The 21,081-nt window shown below is 29.0% G+C and overlaps 2 protein-coding genes across 3 annotated transcripts; one reads left to right on the top strand and one right to left on the bottom strand.

Annotated features, from left to right (window-relative positions):
• Nucleotides 1-5,106: 5,106 nt before the first annotated feature.
• LOC137811240 (syntaxin-22) lies at nucleotides 5,107-8,460 on the bottom strand. Of its 2 annotated transcripts, none has more exons than XM_068612903.1 (7): nucleotides 8,023-8,460; nucleotides 7,758-7,851; nucleotides 7,321-7,460; nucleotides 6,746-6,820; nucleotides 6,154-6,311; nucleotides 5,938-6,038; nucleotides 5,107-5,471 (listed from the first exon to the last, which is right to left on the bottom strand). In XM_068612903.1, exons 1-7 carry the CDS (start codon nucleotides 8,208-8,210, stop codon nucleotides 5,406-5,408), a joined length of 822 nt encoding a protein of 273 aa, XP_068469004.1. In that variant the 5' UTR covers nucleotides 8,211-8,460; the 3' UTR covers nucleotides 5,107-5,405. The 2 variants fall into 2 exon arrangements, with proteins under 2 accessions (XP_068469004.1, XP_090154623.1); XM_090298497.1 differs by lacking the exon at nucleotides 5,107-5,471 and adding an exon at nucleotides 5,669-5,830 and having other exon boundaries at nucleotides 8,023-8,452.
• A 4,590-nt stretch (nucleotides 8,461-13,050) lies between these two features.
• Nucleotides 13,051-16,356, top strand: LOC137811239 (binding partner of ACD11 1). The gene is made up of 5 exons (XM_068612902.2): nucleotides 13,051-13,278; nucleotides 14,537-14,640; nucleotides 14,745-14,820; nucleotides 15,438-15,518; nucleotides 15,611-16,356. The coding sequence occupies exons 1-5, from the start codon at nucleotides 13,273-13,275 to the stop codon at nucleotides 16,181-16,183; spliced, it is 840 nt and encodes a 279-aa protein (XP_068469003.1). The 5' UTR covers nucleotides 13,051-13,272; the 3' UTR covers nucleotides 16,184-16,356.
• The last annotated feature ends 4,725 nt before the right edge of the window (nucleotides 16,357-21,081 follow it).

Raw genomic sequence — 21,081 nt, 5'->3', positions numbered from 1 at the left:
TTTAAATTTTTGAAAAGTAGTTATTTTAAATGAAACTAAAATATTTGGTTTTATTTTAAGAATAGAAATTTTTTGAAAAAAAAATGTTTTTTAAACAATTTCGTATTTTAAAAACATTTCTAATAAACTATAAAAAATGAGTTTATTAATTTCAATTCCTTTACTTCAGTTTCACCAGGGTGTATAAATTATTATAAACTTTAATTATATGTATTCAATTATTATAGATGAAAACAAATCTCTGTCCTTTTTTTCCGGCTTATAACATTTTGGATAATAATATCTTTACATCACTTCCATCCACTTTACATAGAAAAAATTATTACTTTATTATAATATAATTTTATTTCAAAAATTTGAGTGGTTACTATTATAATTAAAGAAACTTTATTCTAATATCTTTATGTAAAGTTGAAGAAATTTTATTCTAATATCTTTATGTAAAGTTGATGTTGTGGAGGCAACTATCACTCCCAGGTGATATTCATATTTGCATTTAATAAAAGAAAAGCACTTTTTGGACAATTAATTATTCCAATTAATAATTTAAAATGTGTTAATATAAGAAGAATATAGTCTGCTCTCAAAATAGTGTAGTGTGCATTCTTATTTTTGAGATAATGAAAGATAAATTATTCTAATATGTAATTTCTTTAAATATTTAACATTTAAGAAAGTTGTACAGTGTGACTTTTGATAATATATATTTTTATTGTGTTGTATATTTTACAATTTTTCTTTATATAGGATGATTCAAAAACTTATTCGGATTTATATTTTATCTTTAAAAACATTTCTTCTAATCATTGAGGTTTTTCTTTTTTTACTCTTTTTTTTTATGATTACGTAATTTCTTTTTAGGTGTTCCTTCATTCTCTTCTTTAAAAGAAAGGAACTAAGACAGAGATAATAAATCTGTTTACCTCTTCTAAAAACTCCCTACGTTTAACATCTGAATAATTCAAATTTGAATTATTTATTAAAAATGTTATACCATTAATGAAATGAGAAAAGAGGAAATTAATTTAATATCTCTAAAATAATTTTTATAACTTTAATATATTTATAACCTAATAATTATCGCATTATGTATCTTTTCACATTATGTATCTTTTCATTAAAGTCACTATACAAATTATATGAATCATTATTAAATTAAAATAATTTAACATTATTTCGCTTGATTTGTGTAATGACTTGAAAATCCAATATTAAATTTTAAGTGTACATATTATATATATTGAAGTTTCATTAAATTAATTTATATAATTATATCATGATGATTCCAAGCCATAATATGGTTGGAGTTAAAAAGTTATACTTAAGTATTTATTAGTATGAAAAATTTATAATTAAACACTAAAGTTTAATATTTAAAAGTATAACACAACTTTGTGACTTGTCCTCCTATATATATTATGTAAACAATATATATTATTTTCAACAATATTTTTCTAATCAATTGGTCGTTAGAAATAATTGATATTATTCACAACAATTTCTCCATTAACAATGTACTTTGAGAATCAAATTTGTTACATTAGCTTTAATACCTTTTATGGATCTCAAATCATTCAATTTTAATTTATATTATAATATGTATTTTAATTTTCTTTCAAAAGACATATCTTATCATTTAAAAAAAAACAAAAATGTATATAATGTAATGTGAATGAAAAAAAAACGAGTATAATTAAATCGAGAGCAATACTAACATAACAACTTCAAATTACATTATCCATATTATCATTTTAATATGATGAATTAATATTTTGGATGATAGACATTTAGTTAACACTATGCTATTATTAAATAAGTATGTAATAATATGCTCAATTGTACTTTTTTTTATGTAACACATGCTTCAAGTTTATATGTTTTACTCTTTTCAGTATTTATCATTCTTAGAAGAAAGAAAAACAATTACAAAATTATTATAATAAATTTTCAACGGTCTCGTTACATTGTCGAAACTATCAAATTTTGAAATAAAGTTATGTCATCACAATGCTAGAATTGTGCCTGACATTCTTCCTCCATGACAATGAGAGATTATTTTGCATTTTTCCATGATATCACTCCTCGAGCATAAAGAAAGATGTATCCAAATATAAATTTTATTAATCCACACATAACAAACTGCAATGCCTATTTTACAGGTTAGGCTTCCTCCAAAAGATAATAAAATACTGGATAATTCTGTATTTTCCTTACTGTCAAAGTTTCCATACATATAACCAAAACAAAACAGAAACTACCAACTCAGCAAAACAGAATGACAAAACAAAGAAAAAAAGATATGCCTCAAAAGAAAAACAAATCTATAGAATCCTAACAATTTGGGAAAATACTACTCTACTTTTTGTTTCAATTCAAATTCTCAACCATTACTTTCTTTTGCCTTTCACAATACAATCATAATCATCAAAATATTTAAGCTTGGTGCTTTGTCTTTTGGGTCTGCTCTTTGCTATTGGGTTGCTTATTGATGTTTCATCATGATCTTCAATTGCATTCTCTTGGGCCATAACATTCCCTTCCTCTTCAACAAACACCTTGTCCTCAAGGTGCAATGTTGGATAATCCTTAAGTGGCGTCTTCAGGGTACAAATCTTGCCACTGAACTAATATTTTTGTTGCATCAGAAATTGCAGAAATTCGCCAATCAAGTACAACAAGGGGTTGCACTTTAGGTTGATTATTGAAAATTGTTGAAGGGAGTTCCAACTGAGGTGTCTCATTTCGATTATGAAATAGTTCCAGCTTTGAAATATGAAAACATGATGAATTTGAACTCATGGAGGTAATTCCAATTCAAATGCCACTTCCCCAATTTGTTTGACAATGCGAAAAGGACCATAAAATCGTTGGGCCAACTTTGAGAATTGATAGTTTCTTAAGTCACATGTCGATATGGTCGCAACTTAACTAGCACTTGATCACCCACTTTGAAAGGGTGAGGCAGTCTCTTCTTATTAGCATAATACTTCATGACAAATTGCGCTTTGAGTAATTGGGAACGCAACTTATCAAGTAACTTTTGCCGCTTTGTAAGATCTACATTCACAACCTCATTGCGACTAGTTCCTATGACATATTGGGGCAACGAAAGTGGCGTTTGACTATAAACAATCTCATAAGGGGTAATCCCAATGGAGGAATGCTTGGCTGAGTTATAGTGTCACTCTGCCCAGTGTAAATATTTTCCCCACAACTTCGTTTCAGCATGGACGAAGGCTCTCAAATACTGCTCCAACATTTTGTTAATTGCTTTCGTTTGTCCATCGTTTTGCGGATGATAAGCTGATGACATTCTCAATTTTGTGTCACTCATTCGAAAGAGTTCCTTCCAGAAATTACTCATAAAGACAAGGTCCCTATTGGATATTATACTTTTAGGCATGCCATGCAATTTGCACACCATGGAAGCAAATAATTTAGCAACCTTAACAGCTAAAAAGTTTGTTGGAAGCATGCCAAAACGAGTTTCCTTTGAAAATCTATCAACAAACACTAGAATCACAGAGTAATTTTGGTAAGAAGGGAGCCTTGTGACAAAGTCAAGGTATATATCTTCCCAGACTGTAGTGGGAAGAGAAATTGGTTGTAATAACCCATAGGGTAGCTGTGTATGTGACTTGATTTGCTGACATATGACACAACCTTTAACAAATTCAACCACGTCTTTTTTCATTCATTTCCAAAAGAAATTTCACTCAATTGCCCATAAGTTCTATGTATTCCAACATGACCAGCCATTGGATGGCATGAAATTCCTCCAAAAGGACTTGCGAAGAGGGGATTTGCAAGGAATATAAATCTTGTCATGATAAAGGATAATTCCTTTAACAATTTTAAATCCTGGATGTTCCTCTGGGCAACCAAGCACTTTTTGGTACAATTGTTTGAGTTCTGGATTTGCACTATAAGTTTCTTGTTTCTTTGATATCAAATCACATTGTGGCACAGTCAACCCCATCATTTGTAATAAACTCCCATTTGTCTTGTTAAAGGCATCAACTACTTGTTAGCTGCTCCTGGTTTATACATAATTTCATCCAAGCAACTTGGACAAATAATACTATTTTTCAGGCGTTTGCACCACTTGCATCATCAATTCTCGAAGACTTCATTGATTCGTATGAATGATGAATTTTCTTCCCAGAAGATAAGTATGTCATTTTTTGCCATCTGAGTTCCAAATTGGTCATGCGAATATTCATTGCTTCTTGAAAGGTTTTCTGGCTCTCTCTAATAATTGCATAATAGAATTTATTTTTTCATCATTCTTTGACGCAAGCATGGCGTCTCTTAGTGTTTGTCTCTCAATGAAAGCACCAAAATGCAATGCCTATTTTACAAGTTAGGCTTCCTCCAAAAGATAATGAAATACTAGATAATTCTCTCATTTCTTTATTGTCAAAGTTTCCATACATATAACCAAAACAAGAACTACCAACTCAGCAAAACAGAATGGCAAAACAACAAAACAACAAATTTATGGAATCCTAACAACTTGGATTCGGATTCTCAACCATTACTTTCTTTTGCCTTTCACAGTAAAATCATAATCATCAAAATACTTAGGCTTAGTGTTTTGTCTTCAGTTGCAGTGTTTAGGGTTCAAGTTAAGTTAACAAAGAGTGATTCACTTAGAGTCTATTTAACTTGCAGATTTTGTTGAGTTAAAAAAAGGTGATTTAAATTAAAGCGAATCATCTTTTACCGGTTATTTAGCATGCTGTCTATTTAACTCAATCTAAATAGGTTTAAATATATTTATATAGATTAAAATCGAATTGATGCACTCATTTTATACAATAATAACATGTCTTTTAAAGATAAAAATATTATAATAAAAGTATAGAAAAATATAATATAATTTATATATTAAATTATTATATGTATATTAAAATTAATTTTATTACTAATTCATAATCAATAAGTGGTTGGAGAATTGTAGAACGATTACAAAGTTCAAATTTGGGAAAAGAACCCTAGATAGAGAAAAAACAACTCTAAGGAGGAACAATGGGAAAAAAAATTATCCTAGATAGAGATACTGCTAAGAGTCGGTAATGCTAACTTTCAAGTTGCATTTACAGGTAAAGAACAAATTAATATTTGTTTTATTAAGGAAAAAAAAGTAACACAACAAGCAGGTTGGGACACATCCTTAAAAGGCCCAAGCACCAACAAAGAACAGAGAAGATATACCCTAAACAAAATAACGATACACTAATGTTAATATTCCCACGTCATGTACCGAACCTGTGAGACAAGGTCCCGGGGTCATTCATGAGATCTGGTAAATCATCACTCAGTGTTAATCATCAGCGAGGGAGATCCTATCTGCAGTTCTGTAAATAGTGCATCTGATTCATGATAAAATTGATAGTCTTTGACTAAGCAGCAAGGACAATGATGACGATTAGAAGCACGATCCCAAATATCACCAAAAGCAAGCAGGTCTACATATAAAAAACAAACAAGAACATTCGTGTTTAACAAAGAAAAATACATGAAGCTTTAAAATGATAAAGAAAAGTTAGGATCAAAGATCAAGATATTGTATCCATCATTCATAATTTGAAATTGAACCTAAGGAAATTGTTATATGATCAATCATCCATCACCATGCCATAACCCAGCTCCCTAAAACAAATGGTATCCACTATGGAAACAGAAAACCTTCCAAGTGGCGACCAAAGCCCAAAATATTGACTTAAACGGTGTATAACAAGGCCTCTGTCATTCTTATAAATATGAATCATATATTGCCTTTCGAAAGTTCAAACTGAAGTCATGAAGGCTTCAATTCATTTAGCCCCTGACATGTATATCTGTTCAATAAATTATGCATCTAAATTTATGCGATGAGCACAAATGGGGTCAAAACCCAAAAACCAATAATAGATAAGAGATATTATATATTACCAAAGATGAATTTGATCTTTGCGTCTTTGATGCTTTGGCAAGTTGAGATTTTGCTTGTACAGTTGCTTCATGAGAATGCTCAATATTGGACCCAATATCATCTGCAAAAGTGGAATTTTTTTACATCAAATAACATAATCAAGTCTAGACATTAAAAATAGATTTAATACAGGAATAAGTGCAATTAGAAAAACGTAAGGGCGAAAACTAAGTTACCAATCACTGTTCCTTGCTCATGGACAAGCACAGCAAGATCTTTGAAAATCTCATTCACTTCACCAATTTGCTGCTGGATTTCTTGAATGCCTTGATCTCTTTCCTCAATGATAGCCTCATTAAATGCAATCTCATTATCTAAGAATAATACCTCCTGTCTGTGTGGCATCAATAATACAAGAGCTTAGAAAATAAAATAATGCGATGGTCAAATTTGAAGAGTATTGTCTTCAAATATTACAATGTTCAGTTTTTTTATCGAACTTAGTAATATGTGGCAGAATCCTGCCTATAACCATATCACCAAATCCTTTGTCACACCAAGGTAAAACAGAAGAAGACACTTTCTAGTAGCAATGCCATTACAGATGAAACGTGAAATTAGTTGAATTTGAAAAGAAACCTTCAGATAAATAATTTGATGTAAAGTTATTTAATTAAATAAAATGATGAGTGGATCCTGCCAGTTATAATTTTTCCATTTTATCCAATATTGATAATAGAAATAGAGCTCTTAATCTTAAAAAAAAAACAATAATCTCATGAAAATAAATCTGTAAATCACCCATTCACTATCGATGAGAGAAATCACCTTCTAGATTCCACAAGAAGGGCCCGCTCTTCTGGAGTCTTATCAGAACTAATGGCTATTTCGCCAGCTGTATAGCTGCAAATAGGAAGGAAAGTCCATATCATTAGCATTCTACGGATAGGTAATGAAGATTAGAAACAACACCAAACAGGTAGGCACTAAAGAAACACAACTGTTCACCAAAAAGAAACCTTTTAGTTCATTGTTCCAAACCAGTTCAACCAATAAAGTTGCTTCCGTATAAGTCACATACACAAACACAAGGAGCATCTTGCCTCATACACAGTTAATCTCCAACTAGGAAAACAATTATGCGCATAATTTTTCAGTCAAACAGTATGTCCCTCTTATAGAGAGGGGAGAATAATGTGCCTTAATCGCTGATTATAAAATGGAAAGAAAATAGATCTTCCTATGATCCTATCAGAGAAGTAAAGGCCAGTTCTCTAATTTACAGAATATTTACAGCTTAATTTAATCAATCAGAATACTTACTCAGCAATAAAACCAAATCAATAATAATTAAAGACATATTATAACATATATTGGCTGATTCAAACAATCAATTATTATACCTGGATGGAAGAACTGCTTGTGGAACAAAAGATGTATAAGCTGTTTCCCTCTCAGCTGCAAGACGCTGAGTCTTCTGAAACTCTTTCAACACCGCCTGAAAATCTTTTGCAAGCTTAGCATCTGCTATCTTCTTATTCGCCTGCAAATACAAACAAGACATTGAATCGCCACATTTTCTTTCCTCATTCTTTCCTCAAGGAAAACAAAAATCAAGATCACACCACCGATAATTCAGTAGATAGCTATCAAAAATACAACAAATGCATCCACTCAAAAATAAACCCAAAACTACTTTAATCTAGACTGCGTTCTATAAAAGTGCCAGCTCAGCAACAAACTCAGTAGTTTGCAAAGAAGCTCACCCATTACAGAATCCGATCAAGACAAAAACAAGTCTAAGATGCTATGCATGCTGAATTAAAGTACAAGGCATTACATTAACTTCAGCATTGTGATCAATCTCACTAGCTTGCTTAAGTTTATTCGAAGTATCCTTCACCAATTGTCCAATATGCAGTCTTGTCTTATGCCTGCAAGATGCTAACACGCATCAGCCACGTGACCGTGATAGAAACAAAGCTTAATCCAATCGTTATCTTAAGCGACAAGCAATACGCAATCCGATCAATAAAAAGAACATAATCGAGGCACATAGAGAGAAAGAGAGAGTAAAGAAATTATGATGATGATGATGATCTTACAGCTTCTCGCGGAGTTCGGGCGTGTCCTTGGGGGTTCCGAGGGTGTTGACGAGTCGCTGGAACGTGGAGACGGCGGTGTTGATCTGAAATACGCCGGAGGCCACCGCATGCGTAGGGTCTTGTTTGCCGTTGATCAGGTTGCGCCGGGAAGCGAAAGGCCGGCCAGCCTCGATGTCCTGAAAGCTCATTTTTGTATAATTAATAAACTAAATAACTGTGCGTAACCCTAAGTTCTTTTTTGTATTCGAGGAGAAGATTCTGGAATTGGAAAGAGAACTAAGGTGGGTGTTTGGTACGTATAAAGGGGGAATGTGGCGAATTTAGAGGCTCTGGTGTCCAAACCCACAGGGACTGAGATTCGAAGTTTGCAATGAAGATTGTAAACGCGATTGAGAGAGAGAGAGTTGAAGAATGTTTGTTTGGTGATGATGAGTGAGTGAGGATTTCTTCGGTATAAGTAATAATATGGAAGTCTTCGTTGTAATTTCGTCGGCACGTCCACGTGGACCCACAAAACACGTGTTTCTTCCAGCGGAGCACATAATAAATACATGAGTCTTTTCTACTCTCGTTTTCGAATAAATTTTTTTATATAATAAAAGTTAAATATATATTTACTTTCTGAATTTGAATTTGAATTGAATTTTTTTTTTCTTTATTAAAAATATAATGTTATTGAATTTTTAACTTTAAAAAGTGTTATAAAATATTCTTTTAGTAGAAAGAGTTAATGACTTTGACACATAATAAATGAAGTTTCAATAGATAAGATGTTTCAACTCTTATAAACTCTTATAAAAAGAAACATAATACTAGTATAGTTTACAATTCAAATTTATGCCTCAAAAAATAATAAAATAACAATCTAATGATCATAAAACATCAATTTTATAATAACGTATTAATTATATTATAACCTTAAAAAAATAGTTTGGGGTCAATTGGTCTAAATAGAAATTAATTACACATTCACAAAGCCTTACACTAAAAATTAAAACATAATAGTGGTTGGACACATTACATTCTTGTTTAAATTTTTTCAATTGAATATTTCTATGTAGTGTGTCATAATCTTACTGAAATATTATTTTAAAATGGAAGAATGGTTGAAAATAAATAGTTTAATTTAAGAAGGGGTTGGATAAAAATAGAAGGATAGTTATTAAAATAAATGGTATACAAACAAAAACTTGACCTGAACCCTAAATTCTAAAAGATAAATCCACACATTGAAGACTTCATAATTATAAAACACTCTTTTCATATCTTAATATAAAACTTAAATGACTATAGTAAGTAACACGTGTAAAATATGTTTATATTCTGCATATATCACTTTTATTTATAGGTATTGGATAAGATACTGTAATTTTGCATGCAAATTTTGTTGGCACGTGTCAAAGTTGCACTAGATGTTGATAGTCTTCTAACTAATAAAGATTTATGTTGCATTTAGCTTGTTATGCTTCAAACAATATTGAATATCACTTCTTTGTTCTTCTAACAACACCAATTTTAATCTAATACTGCGCAGAGAGTTTTTCTGTTGTACCAGTGACTTTTCAAGATGATTTGTAAATTCAAATCGAATTTGCCTTTTAATATAGAATTTTGAGTTTTTTTATTCATCTAGAAGTAGTACAAGATAATATAATTGTATTTATTTTCAATGAACATATTTAAAATAAAAATATTAATTTGTTAAAACTAGACATTATTTATTATGATTAAAATTATGAATTTTTTAAATAGATTTTATTTATAAAAACTAAATTATCTTTAATTAAACTGTAAAAATAACATTGTTTAAAACGTATCGCATAATAATACGATAATCTCAATTACCAAACATTATTTTATACTTGTAATCAATAATGAAAAAAAAAATTACATTGAAAAAATGGATACATAATTAAAATTATAAGTACACTTTTTATTATTTTTAATAAAAAGCCATTTTTAGTTCATCAATCAAAATCGTTAAGACAGAACCCAAAAAGTGGCCCAAATATGCATAATTCAGGGGTGCCAGGCTGGGGAGCTAGGTGAGTAAAAGAGTAGTGGCCCAAATGTATAGAAAACTTGTGTTTCTTGTATTATACTGTGGCATTATACCAGTGGCGTGAAATAACAAAGATGTCCTCACTTATTGTTTAAATTGATTTCGAGATTTGACTCTTCTCACTTCGTGCGGTCTTTTATCGTTTCAAGTGTTAAACTGTTTTAAGTATTTGGTGGGAGACGTGAGTGTAGTTGATGCTGGTTAGGTTCATTTGCAGTAATTTGTTCAGTGCTTTTACAGTCTCTCGTGGTTGTTCTTGTCAAGAAAAAAAAATGAGTTTTTGATTTATTTTTAATTTTAAAATTTGGTTTTTCGTAATGGGGTTTAGGGTGTAATGGGATTTAAGTTACAAGTGAGGAAAATTATTTTAGAAAGGCAATTATGGAATAGGAATAATAACTTCGGGAAAAATTATTGTGGAATGCAAAAGTTATTTTATGAAATCCCTTTTCTGAAAGTGATTATTCTTATTTTGGAATTGTATTTCCATAATGAATTTTCTATTTATCAATTTAATTATGGATTTTCAATTATAGAATGCATTAGAGCATCTTTCGGATTGCTTATTATGGAAGGTCTTTCCCGAAAATGATTTTCAAAAGTCTATCTTTTGTTGTTTAACCCTAAAATTCATATTTAATTATTGTTTTTTACCAGAATCAGCTAACCTAAGCTTCTAAACACGCCTTTCACGCACAACACCGAATTTAAATTTTGCTTACACCATCACTCGAAACCATCAACCGCCAACACATTCTCACTTTTACACTATTTCCTTTCAAATGAAAGGTGCAAGGGCAATTGTAATATTTAAAAAAAAATGGTATAATGAAGGTCACAAATAATAGTGCAGGAATCAAAAAGACTACCTAAAATTGGTAAAGGCCAGATAATTTGGTATGGTTGTTTCTTCCCGCACCAGATCATATCATTTCAAACCTGCACTCAGCACAATTATATAAAAAAGTCTATTTTACTTATTTAAAACATAGGTTCAGTAAGGCACACACAACACCTGGGTCATTCATTCCATACACTTGAACATGGCGATAGAGATGGAAGGAATTGTCAGAAGAAGTATGCACGGGAAAAGGCAGTGATGGTCGTTGGAAATCCCACATCGACTAGAGATGAGAGCCTTTCATAGTATATAAGTGGGTGCAAACCTTAACCCTATGATCTGATTTTATGGAGTTGAGTTAGGTTTAAAATTCACTTCGTAATAATAGTGGATTGTGATACACCGTTCTTATTCGAGAAGAATATAAATTTTCGTAAAACTTTTGAATCTGTATATTCTGAAGTATTATTTTTATTACGAATATCCATATCCATAAGTCAAATCATGAATATCAACAATCTTCCAATGCAAACATCCATAACTAACTGACCTAATTCCAGATTTCAAAATTCAAAATATATAATAACTAATTTTGAATTGTTTCATCCATAAACAAACTTGAATAATAAAGAAAATTTTGAATTATAAATTTTATGATGAGTGAATGTTTGAAATGATCTGTGTAAGATGAAAAAAATCATTTGGTATTATTAAAGCAACAAGAATGACCCCTTACAAGTCCAAAAGAAAGTAGCCTAGAATTGTCATAATCATACCAGATAAAAAGAACAAAACATAAAGACTTAAAATGCATTTGTTACAACACTACTATATAATATAATCATAACAACACGGAAATATTTAAGAATAACAAGTAATGCAAACACGGTGATCTTAAATTTATTGTAATATATTTTAATGTTAATTACCTTTATATAATAAAATTTGTTAATTTCCTACAATGATAATAATATGATAACAATGCTAATAAAAATATAATAATAATAATAATAATAATTATTGAAATGATGAAAATAATTGTAAGTATTAATGTTATTAGTGATAGAAAGCATTGATAATAACAACAATAATGGAACAAAAGTATTTCTTTTAGATATTTTACATTTTGAAATAAAAAAGTTGCCTCGTGACTTATTAAAATAAAAATAAATAAAGTTTATGGTATTATATTATTATTGTGATTGAGGTTTTTGTGTAATTTTTTAAAATTAAAAATAAAATAGGAAAATTTTATGTTTAGTGTGTAGGAGAAATTATTGTTAAGAAGTTTCATTAGGACAAGTTATTTTTTATTTTAAAATAAGTTTAATTTGTCTTTTTAATTTGATAAATGCTAACAAGTGGTATTAGGATTTTGATTTAGAAGTTGGTGTGAAATTTGTCTTTTTATGATTTTATCAGTTAAAAGCCAAAGATGAAAGTTTATAAACAAAAAGGGTGTAGAGATTTTTGTATGAGTAGCAGAAGCTAGAGTTACCACTTTGCTTAAAATGGAAAGATAAATAAATATATATAATTACAAATGGTAATAAGAAATGAAAAAAAATATTTCTTTGAAAACTAAAGTTACATTCTAGAAGATGACTTGTTTAATTTGAAATCATGTTTTTTAATACAACTGAGATTTTCTTAAATTGGAAGCAATCATCATGTGGTGGATGATGATGGAGAGAGTTCGTGAAACCCATGACAAACTCACATGCATACATAGGGATACACGTCAACTACTTCATGCTTGGCACAACCATAATGTTCCAGGAATTTTTTTATAAAATAAAATAAAAATTCTAATTGAGAGACCAAGTGCAGGGTGCTTCTAGGTACACCCAAAGATCACGAGATCATAATTTTTTTTTATTATAAAGTTTTTAATTTCTCAATCTGGATTAATAATGTTTAATTCATATAAAAAAATCAAATAATCAAAGTTATGTGAATATTATATATCAAGCTCATTATGATTATAAGAATGGTGATAGAAATTTCTGAAATATTCAATAAAAAAAGTCATTAGTAAAACAAAATAAAATACTAACATTCCTAAATTGAAAGGGAATCTGTTGGGAAAAGTTGTTTATTCACGCGTATTCATGCTTAGTTATTTGAAATCCTCAAATCCACGATTTTGGCACGTGATCTCTGAGCTTCCACGTGCGAGTCTAACCGAGTTTAACCAAGGCACGTGTGTTGAATCGCTCTTAAATCCCGAAACATTTTTTTCTTCTTCGCTGATCTCGCTCCTCACATCACCACTTGCGACACCACCAGAGTTTACTTAAGCCGCCACGTTTTCATTCACCGGAGATTCTATCTGTTATCATTTCCGATGTCGGTGAGTTCTCACCGCACCGTTTCTGACTCTCAATCCGCAAGTGTATTCTATGATTTTTTCTTCTTCTCACATTTAAGATTTCTGAAGATTTTCTGGCATGCTAATGAGGTTTTTCTACTGATAAATTTATCTCACATGGTTAGGAATGAAAATTTTAATTGTTTTTACAATATATTTAATTGCTTAATTTGTGTATTTTGATTGGTAGCGATTGTTGAGCGGTTGGTATTTTGGGTATACGAACCTGAAGACATAATTGTTGTGTTCTTAATAGGCACTCAATGTTCGATACAAAACAGTATCGGTGTACTGTTGCTTAAATCATTGAGTGAATAGAATCTAGAATTCTAAGTTGTTGTTCCAATTTGACATGTTTTATTCTTTTTAGTTCTTGTGAAAATTTAGGGATTTGTTTCATGGTTGGCTTATCTTTAGGGATAGTGGAAGTGTCCACAAGTAGTTTCGAGTTTATAGTGATATTGATATGAAACTTTTGACTATCTGTAAGCAACAAAAAGATTGAGTTGATCCCAGACAGATGTTCATGTTGATTGTTGCACATAATATAATATATGTTCTATTACTTCTGTAAAAATTGACATTTTTTTTTCGTCACTGGGTAATCACGGTGAAAGAAACATGATACGGGAATGAAAAATTCATCTTAGTTGTTGATAAGGGTTTCTGGGGATGGAATTACTTGGAAATGGCAAAGTATTGAATAGTGAGAGATTGGGAAGGGTAAATTACCTCTGTTGAGATTATAAGATTTAGATTTAGTTAGGAAAGGAGGAAGAGAGAAAGCAGACTTTGAATAACAGTGCGTTATGATGAGTTAAGAGTTAAGAGATACAAAGCACTAAATTTATTTATTCTTATACTAGACTCATAATCCTAATCAAAGAGGAAACATATTAAAAAATATCCTTTTAAAGGCAGTTTGTAAATGCATAAATAATAATTACAACAATTTTCAAAAATCATTTTATGAATCACTTATCTTCTGTTCTTAAACTTTCTGTCTACTTACAGCTTCATAAGATATACATTATAAAAATAGATTATAAACATGCTTACAAGTTATTACATATGAGACATCATAAGAGGATTTCTCTTTAATAGTAAGTATTTCCGTTGAGTAATGTGCTATGAAATTTGAATTTGTGCTTTTTGAGTTTCAGAAATTTATTGCATATGACGAAGAGAGTATTCTGTAATTCCAGGCTTCAGAATTTTAATACTTGCACTCTTTTCTCAGATAAAAACTGTCAAAGTCGTTAATGTTTCCTTGGGAGCAACTGAACAAGACATTGAGGAGTTCTTTTCATTTTCTGGTGGCATTGAATATGTTGAACTACAGAGGTCAGTTATTTTGCTCAGTTTCTTGAATCCCCTTTTAGGTTGTTTACATTTCTAATTTAGCAATTTTTGTTATACAAATAATAAATTTATGTATATTAATGCAGCCATGATGAACGATCTCAAAATGCTTATATTACCTTCAAGGAACCACAGGGAGCTGAGACTGCCGTACTTCTTTCGGTAATCCACTTGCTCACGTTATATTAATGTTTGTATCATATTAAATTTGTTTCAACAACAAAAAATGTCATATTCATTATTGGTGTTGAGATTTCAAGCTTTAGAACTGCAGAATTGTTTGTCATTATCTATAAGGCATACACTGTGCAGAAACGTTCAGCTTTTTAGAAACTTAATGCAGTATCATCGAGCTACCTAAAAAAAAGTTCTATTTGAGAATCATGGAATTCCATATGATTAAAGATCTTACAGTGTTTCTTAATACTGGAAATCAATTTTCTGCTTTGCATTGACATGACATTACCTTTTCCAGTGCAATTATTTAAAAATTTCAATCATCCTCCAGAATGAGATTGAGTATAAATGTAGTTTGATTCGGTTTATTCAACAATCTTACTGATGGTAATCTGAACATGTGTTGTTTTTGTGGTGATTCAAAAGAATAGTCACTTGAAGTATGGACAGTTAGCTGTAATTCACAATGTGCGACATTATCTGATTGTATTATTTCATGTGACTATTAAATTTAGTGGCTTTCTTGTGATTACACTAATGACATACACCTTGCTCAATTCCACAATGTATGACCAAATATAACCTAGATTCATTTTTCTTAGGGAGCAACCATAGTGGATATGTCAGTTACAATAACTCTGGATCCGGATTACCAGCTTCCACCGGCTGCCTTTACATCATCTGTGAGTCCTGCTAAGACCCTCTAACTACTACTTAAATATTGTACACAAGTAACTTTGTTGTTTTGGTCTTGCAACCACTAATATTTTTGCAGGAAAAGGACAATCAAACTCCTGGTGGTGCCGAATCTGCTTTCCGGAAGGCAGAGGATGTGGTCTCTGGCATGCTAGCCAAGGGCTTTATCTTAGGGAAAGATGCTGTCAGCCAAGCAAAAGCGTTTGACGACAAGCACCAGTTATCGTCCACAGCCTCAGCAAAAGTTTCATCTTTTGATCAGAAAATTGGACTCACTGAGAAAATAAGTGCTGGTGCTACAGTTGTTGGTGATAGAGTTCGAGAAGTGGATCAAAAATTTCAGGTTTCTGAAAAGACCAAATCAGCATTTGCAGCTGCAGAAAAGACAGTCAGCAATGCTGGTTCTTCCATAATGAAGAATCGGTATGTGCTTACTGGGACATCCTGGGTCACAGGTGCTTTTAGTAAGGTTTCTAAGGCCGCTGGGGAAGTAGGACAGAAGACTAGAGAGAAAGTGGCGAGTGAAGAACAGCAACAGAAACAAAATGTGGAAGATCAGCACGCACAGGTCCTTTCTGAGTCCTCCAGGCAAGCAGAAGCAAGTGAGCAGAAGAGTTCTAAGCCTGCTCCTGCTCAGGGTTTGATCCTTTGATTAGCTTCTTTGTATGTATGTATATACTTTCTCCGAAACTGTCGCCAAGTGTTTCAGGATGATTACAACCTTTGTTTTTTTTCACTTATGATGTGAATGTAGGACTCATTTACTGTTGGACATGAGTTTAATTATTTAATTTTCTTCTATAATATACTTTCCTAGGTGTCAAATAATTTGTTTCTCCTATTTATTTTGGTGACAGTAGTCCAGAGGAACAGAGGAAGGGAAAATTAAAACTACACAGACAAATAACAATTACAGGCCGAAATTAAAAATGATAATCATAAAATATATAAAATAGTGTTTTAGAAAATACGTTAATTTCATTTCTCTTCAGAAAAGTATGAAGTTATACTGTTTTAATCACTGTAACCCTCAGAACAATTTGATCCATCAAATTTATCATGCGTCCCAACTTAAATTGTCTCTCAAAATCCACAAAATGTCAATATTATGTGGTTAAATATATTCTTGGTCCTTATATATATTTTTTTAAAATTTAACTTTTGCACATGTATATTAAAAATTAATTAATTAGTTCTTAAATGTAAATTTAGTCCTTTTTTTATCAATTTTGTTACAATAAAAACCACCTCTAAAACTGAATTTAAATATAAAAAAGGATTAACATTACATATTTTATGAATTTAGTCTACTAAAAATTCTGTAACAGTAATAAAAATCCTCACTAAATATTAAATTTAGATATAATAATATTAAAACTATATATTTTTATAAATTGGAAGATTGAATTCATTCCTTTGTAAGTACAAGGACCATATAATTTTGAAACAAAATACAAGAACCAAACAGTTACTTTTCCCTTTTTTTTCTCTTCTGATCAAGGTCGTGTATACAAAAAAAACTAATAAATACAGTGTATTGGATTCGAAATTAAGTTCACAATACCTTATATATTTTAAAAAATAATTTAAATTATTAGGTGGTATTTTCTTATATTCTTTATATTTAAATTTTTAGTATGATTGTATAATATAAAATAAAATATGTATATACATACACATTGCACTTAATTGGGAAAATTTATTATTCATTTAGAAAGTTTTACAACAAAAAAAACTTGTTGGTTTAGTACGCACTAATTTGATACTAGTGGTTTTGAATTTATTATTTTATAAACTGATAATAAAAAAAAATACTGATGACATAAATTAAAGTCTTACTAGAAGTATTAAAATAATTTTTTACATGCAATATTATTAATAATATTTACAATTATTAGCATTTTCAAATGTAATTTTTTTTATAATTAAAAGTTTTAAATATAATTTGAGAATTTTTATGTTGTAAATCGGTGATTGGATAGATTACTATTCGTGGTACATTAAATTTGTTTGATTAATAATAATTGGAAATCTTAAAGTGTGATGATTATATCTATAAATAATTTGTGATTCAGTAACTTGAGACAAGTTAAAGCTAGAAGATTACTCTCTTTCTCTAAATACTGATATTTTCTATATTTTACTATAAAATTGCTATTAGCAATATATTATAGAGCTTAATATATAGCAATGGCTATAAGAGGTATGCTCCCACTTTTCAAATTATTATTCATCACCAAAGCATTAGAGAAAGTAACGACTCTCCTTAAGTTTCAATTAGAAAAATTAAAAATTATCTAAAATGTTCTTATTCTCAACATCTTTAATTATTATATGTTTACGGAAGATGTTAACCTTTAGGAAATTAGTTAAGAAATTGAAAATAGTTTTTTTTATTGAGATGCATTCAAAATGTTTCAATGTAATTTTTAATACATTTCATACTATTTTTAATAAAAAAAAAATATTCTTTTAAGTGGATGGTGGTTTCAAAAGTATGTGTTTAGTAATTTTTTTTTATGGCTTTTTCGTTAAGAGTAAATGACTGAATGAAAAATTTATATAAGTATTTTGTATCAAATAAACAAAAAGTTTTGTATTTGAATATTGAATATCAAATATTTATAATAATAATAATAATAATGATGAATAATAATAATAATAATAATATTTTTTATATCTGCAATGAAAAGGAACTATTTGGATTTTCACACTTCACATCCTTGGTTCTCCTTCTCACTCAATTTCATTTAGCGGTATATTAATTTTATATTTTTGTTATATTTTCCAATAGTACTTTTATCACTCCATTACCTATATAAATATCTCAAATTCAGTAGTCATTTATAATTTTAAGTTTAAAACTGAAATCATACTAATTTTTTTTTTATTGAAATATGTTTATGAAACTGTAAACTGGAAAGGGTCTTAATTTTTTTAAATTAATGAATTTTAAATGAAAAAATATTTTAATCATGCAAAAGACTATATTCACAATGAATATGAGTCTAATAATAGAACTTTATGACACGACTCTGATACTTAGTCTAACTTAAATGTCTAACTTAAATTTTTTCTTTAAAATTTCATTTTTTTTCTAACATTGTACCGTTATGTAACTGATGTTCCGACTTTAAAATTATTAAATTAATATTATTAAAGTTAAGCATTACATATGAAAATTTGAAAATTGGAAGCTCCATTTAAGTAGTGTATATAAATTTTATATTCAAATGATGAGGGGGTTTTTTTCAAGGTTACCGTTGAAACGTGAAATTGAAAACTTAAGGCGATGCCGGCATGAAATATTTATTTAAAAAATATTTTTAAGTTTAAATTTAATTTTACAAAACCAGTTAATAACGTGAGTTATACTTATATTTGTAAACTATGAAATTGTGGTATTATATATTGAGTCTGATTAATTTTTTTACATTCTTGTAAATAAGAATAAAATTTGTATAAAAAATCTTAAATAATAATAAATATTTTATATAATAATTTCATAATTTTTTTATATTATTATAATAGTTAAAATAACAAAATTATGTATCATCACATAAAAAAATATTATTAGAAATAATATAGAAAACTAAAACCAATTTATATGTTAAGAAAAATGATATATAAGTAGATAACCATAAAGAATTATAAGAATAATTTGATTAGAAATCATTTCTTCCTAAACTGAATAATTTAGTTGAAAAATATTCTTCTTAATTAAAATAAGAATATTTTTATTCATAATTGATTAATTGATGTGGGATTTTACTAATAGCAGCCACACATGCATGACATGAATCTATGTCACTTTGTTTTAAACTTTTTGCATTGTGAAGTAATTTGTGGAATGAGAGAACTTCTTCAATGTCTATTCACGAGTTATATAGTTTTGCCAAGTTCAGCTCGTGAAACCATGCCCCACATTCTTTTATTTATTAAATAAAGTTGTTGTTTGGTGATAACTGTAGTTGGGATATGGACCATTTCCTCTTTATTTAAACTTTCATGTCATCATCAACTTTTAATTTTCAATAAATGCAAAACCAGAAGTTGTGGTGGGTACAGTGGATACATATTAGATGAGTTTAGAAGAGACAAAACCAATGAGATATAAAATTTATCAATCATGAAATGTTATCATAAAGTAAATTTTTAATCCTCAATCAATTAAATTGATCAATTGGTAAGCTTAATCGTTACGCAAAATTGCTTAGTAGGGATTCAACTTTAGCCCCACTACCAACTAAAAGGGGAGGAACAAAAAAGTGTGCTTCAGGAAGAAAATGGAGCATAGGTGTCAGTGGGAAGAACTTTGCATCATTGTTATGTTCGCCACATGACTTTGTGGATATACTAACCACTTACTGATTTTTTAATATGTTAAAAATTTATATTTTATATTTTAATTATTTAAATAAAGAAATTTAAAAAAAATTAAAATAAATAAATCAGATAAAAAAAACATAATTTTATTGTAAAAAATTGTGTCAAAATTACATAAATTTAATATATAAATTAAAGTCGTGTTAAAATCATGTAATTTATTATAAAATTGTACAAAAGTAAAAATCTACACTGCTTCAATAGTGCATATGTTCACAGAGGCCACTGTTAAATTATACCTATGTAATTATATATTTCACAAGTATATTTATTTATAAATTATACAGTATTATGATAAAAAAAATAAAAAATTCAATTTGTCAATGTATTGTAATTACCATTTGGTGAAAACAATAGTCAAGTGACTTTTTGTTTTTGTTTATATTATGAGTGTTTTGAATAATGGGATAGGTACTGAAGTGACATTATTGGTTAATTTAGTTGATTTTTTAAATTATTAATGCACCAGAATAACTTTCATAGATTATAAATAATGTTGAATTGAGAATGTCAAATTCATCTTGATGAAGTATTGATTAAGATTGATTTAAAAAATATAAAATAAAATACCTAAAAATGAGAAATAAGGTTTATGAAATTTCAAATTCTTAATTTTTTTTACACAGCAGATGAAATATGTAATTCACATACTTTATGAAATTCTAGTTTTAAAAATATTGCAACAATGTATTTTATTTTAAAGTATTTCAAATCTCTATTTAAATAAATTATTAATTGATTTACTTATTCAATTGTATGAGTTGGTAGTTTTAATAGTGTTTTTCTTTGGTCAGTATTAGTTTGTATTGTTAGTTCAACATTTTAATATTCGAACATACATATATTACCATTTGGCCAAGTCAACTCACGCAACCATCAAGGGATGACGATACTTTGACACTGTTTTAATTTTTTTATATTCGTTCTACAACCAATAATAATAATAATTTATTATAATATAAATTTAATTTAAAAAAAGTTGTAAAGTATTTTTTTTTCACTAAATTGTATGAATAAATTATATACGAAAATTGTACAAATTGATTAAGTATCCAAATTTTAAAAAATATTTAAATAAATAAAAATTATCAAGATACACAATAATATCTAACATATTTAATAAAAAAATTGGCAATTATTTCCTCTTTGGACTTTTTTTTGCCA

Source organism: Phaseolus vulgaris, chromosome 2 (assembly GCF_051622355.1).
Source record: "Phaseolus vulgaris cultivar YP4 chromosome 2, ASM5162235v1, whole genome shotgun sequence".
In the NCBI taxonomy this organism is placed as follows: domain Eukaryota; kingdom Viridiplantae; phylum Streptophyta; class Magnoliopsida; order Fabales; family Fabaceae; genus Phaseolus; species Phaseolus vulgaris.
The sequence above is the reverse complement of the archived record's forward strand: the minus strand, read 5'-3'. Positions and strand labels throughout refer to the sequence as shown.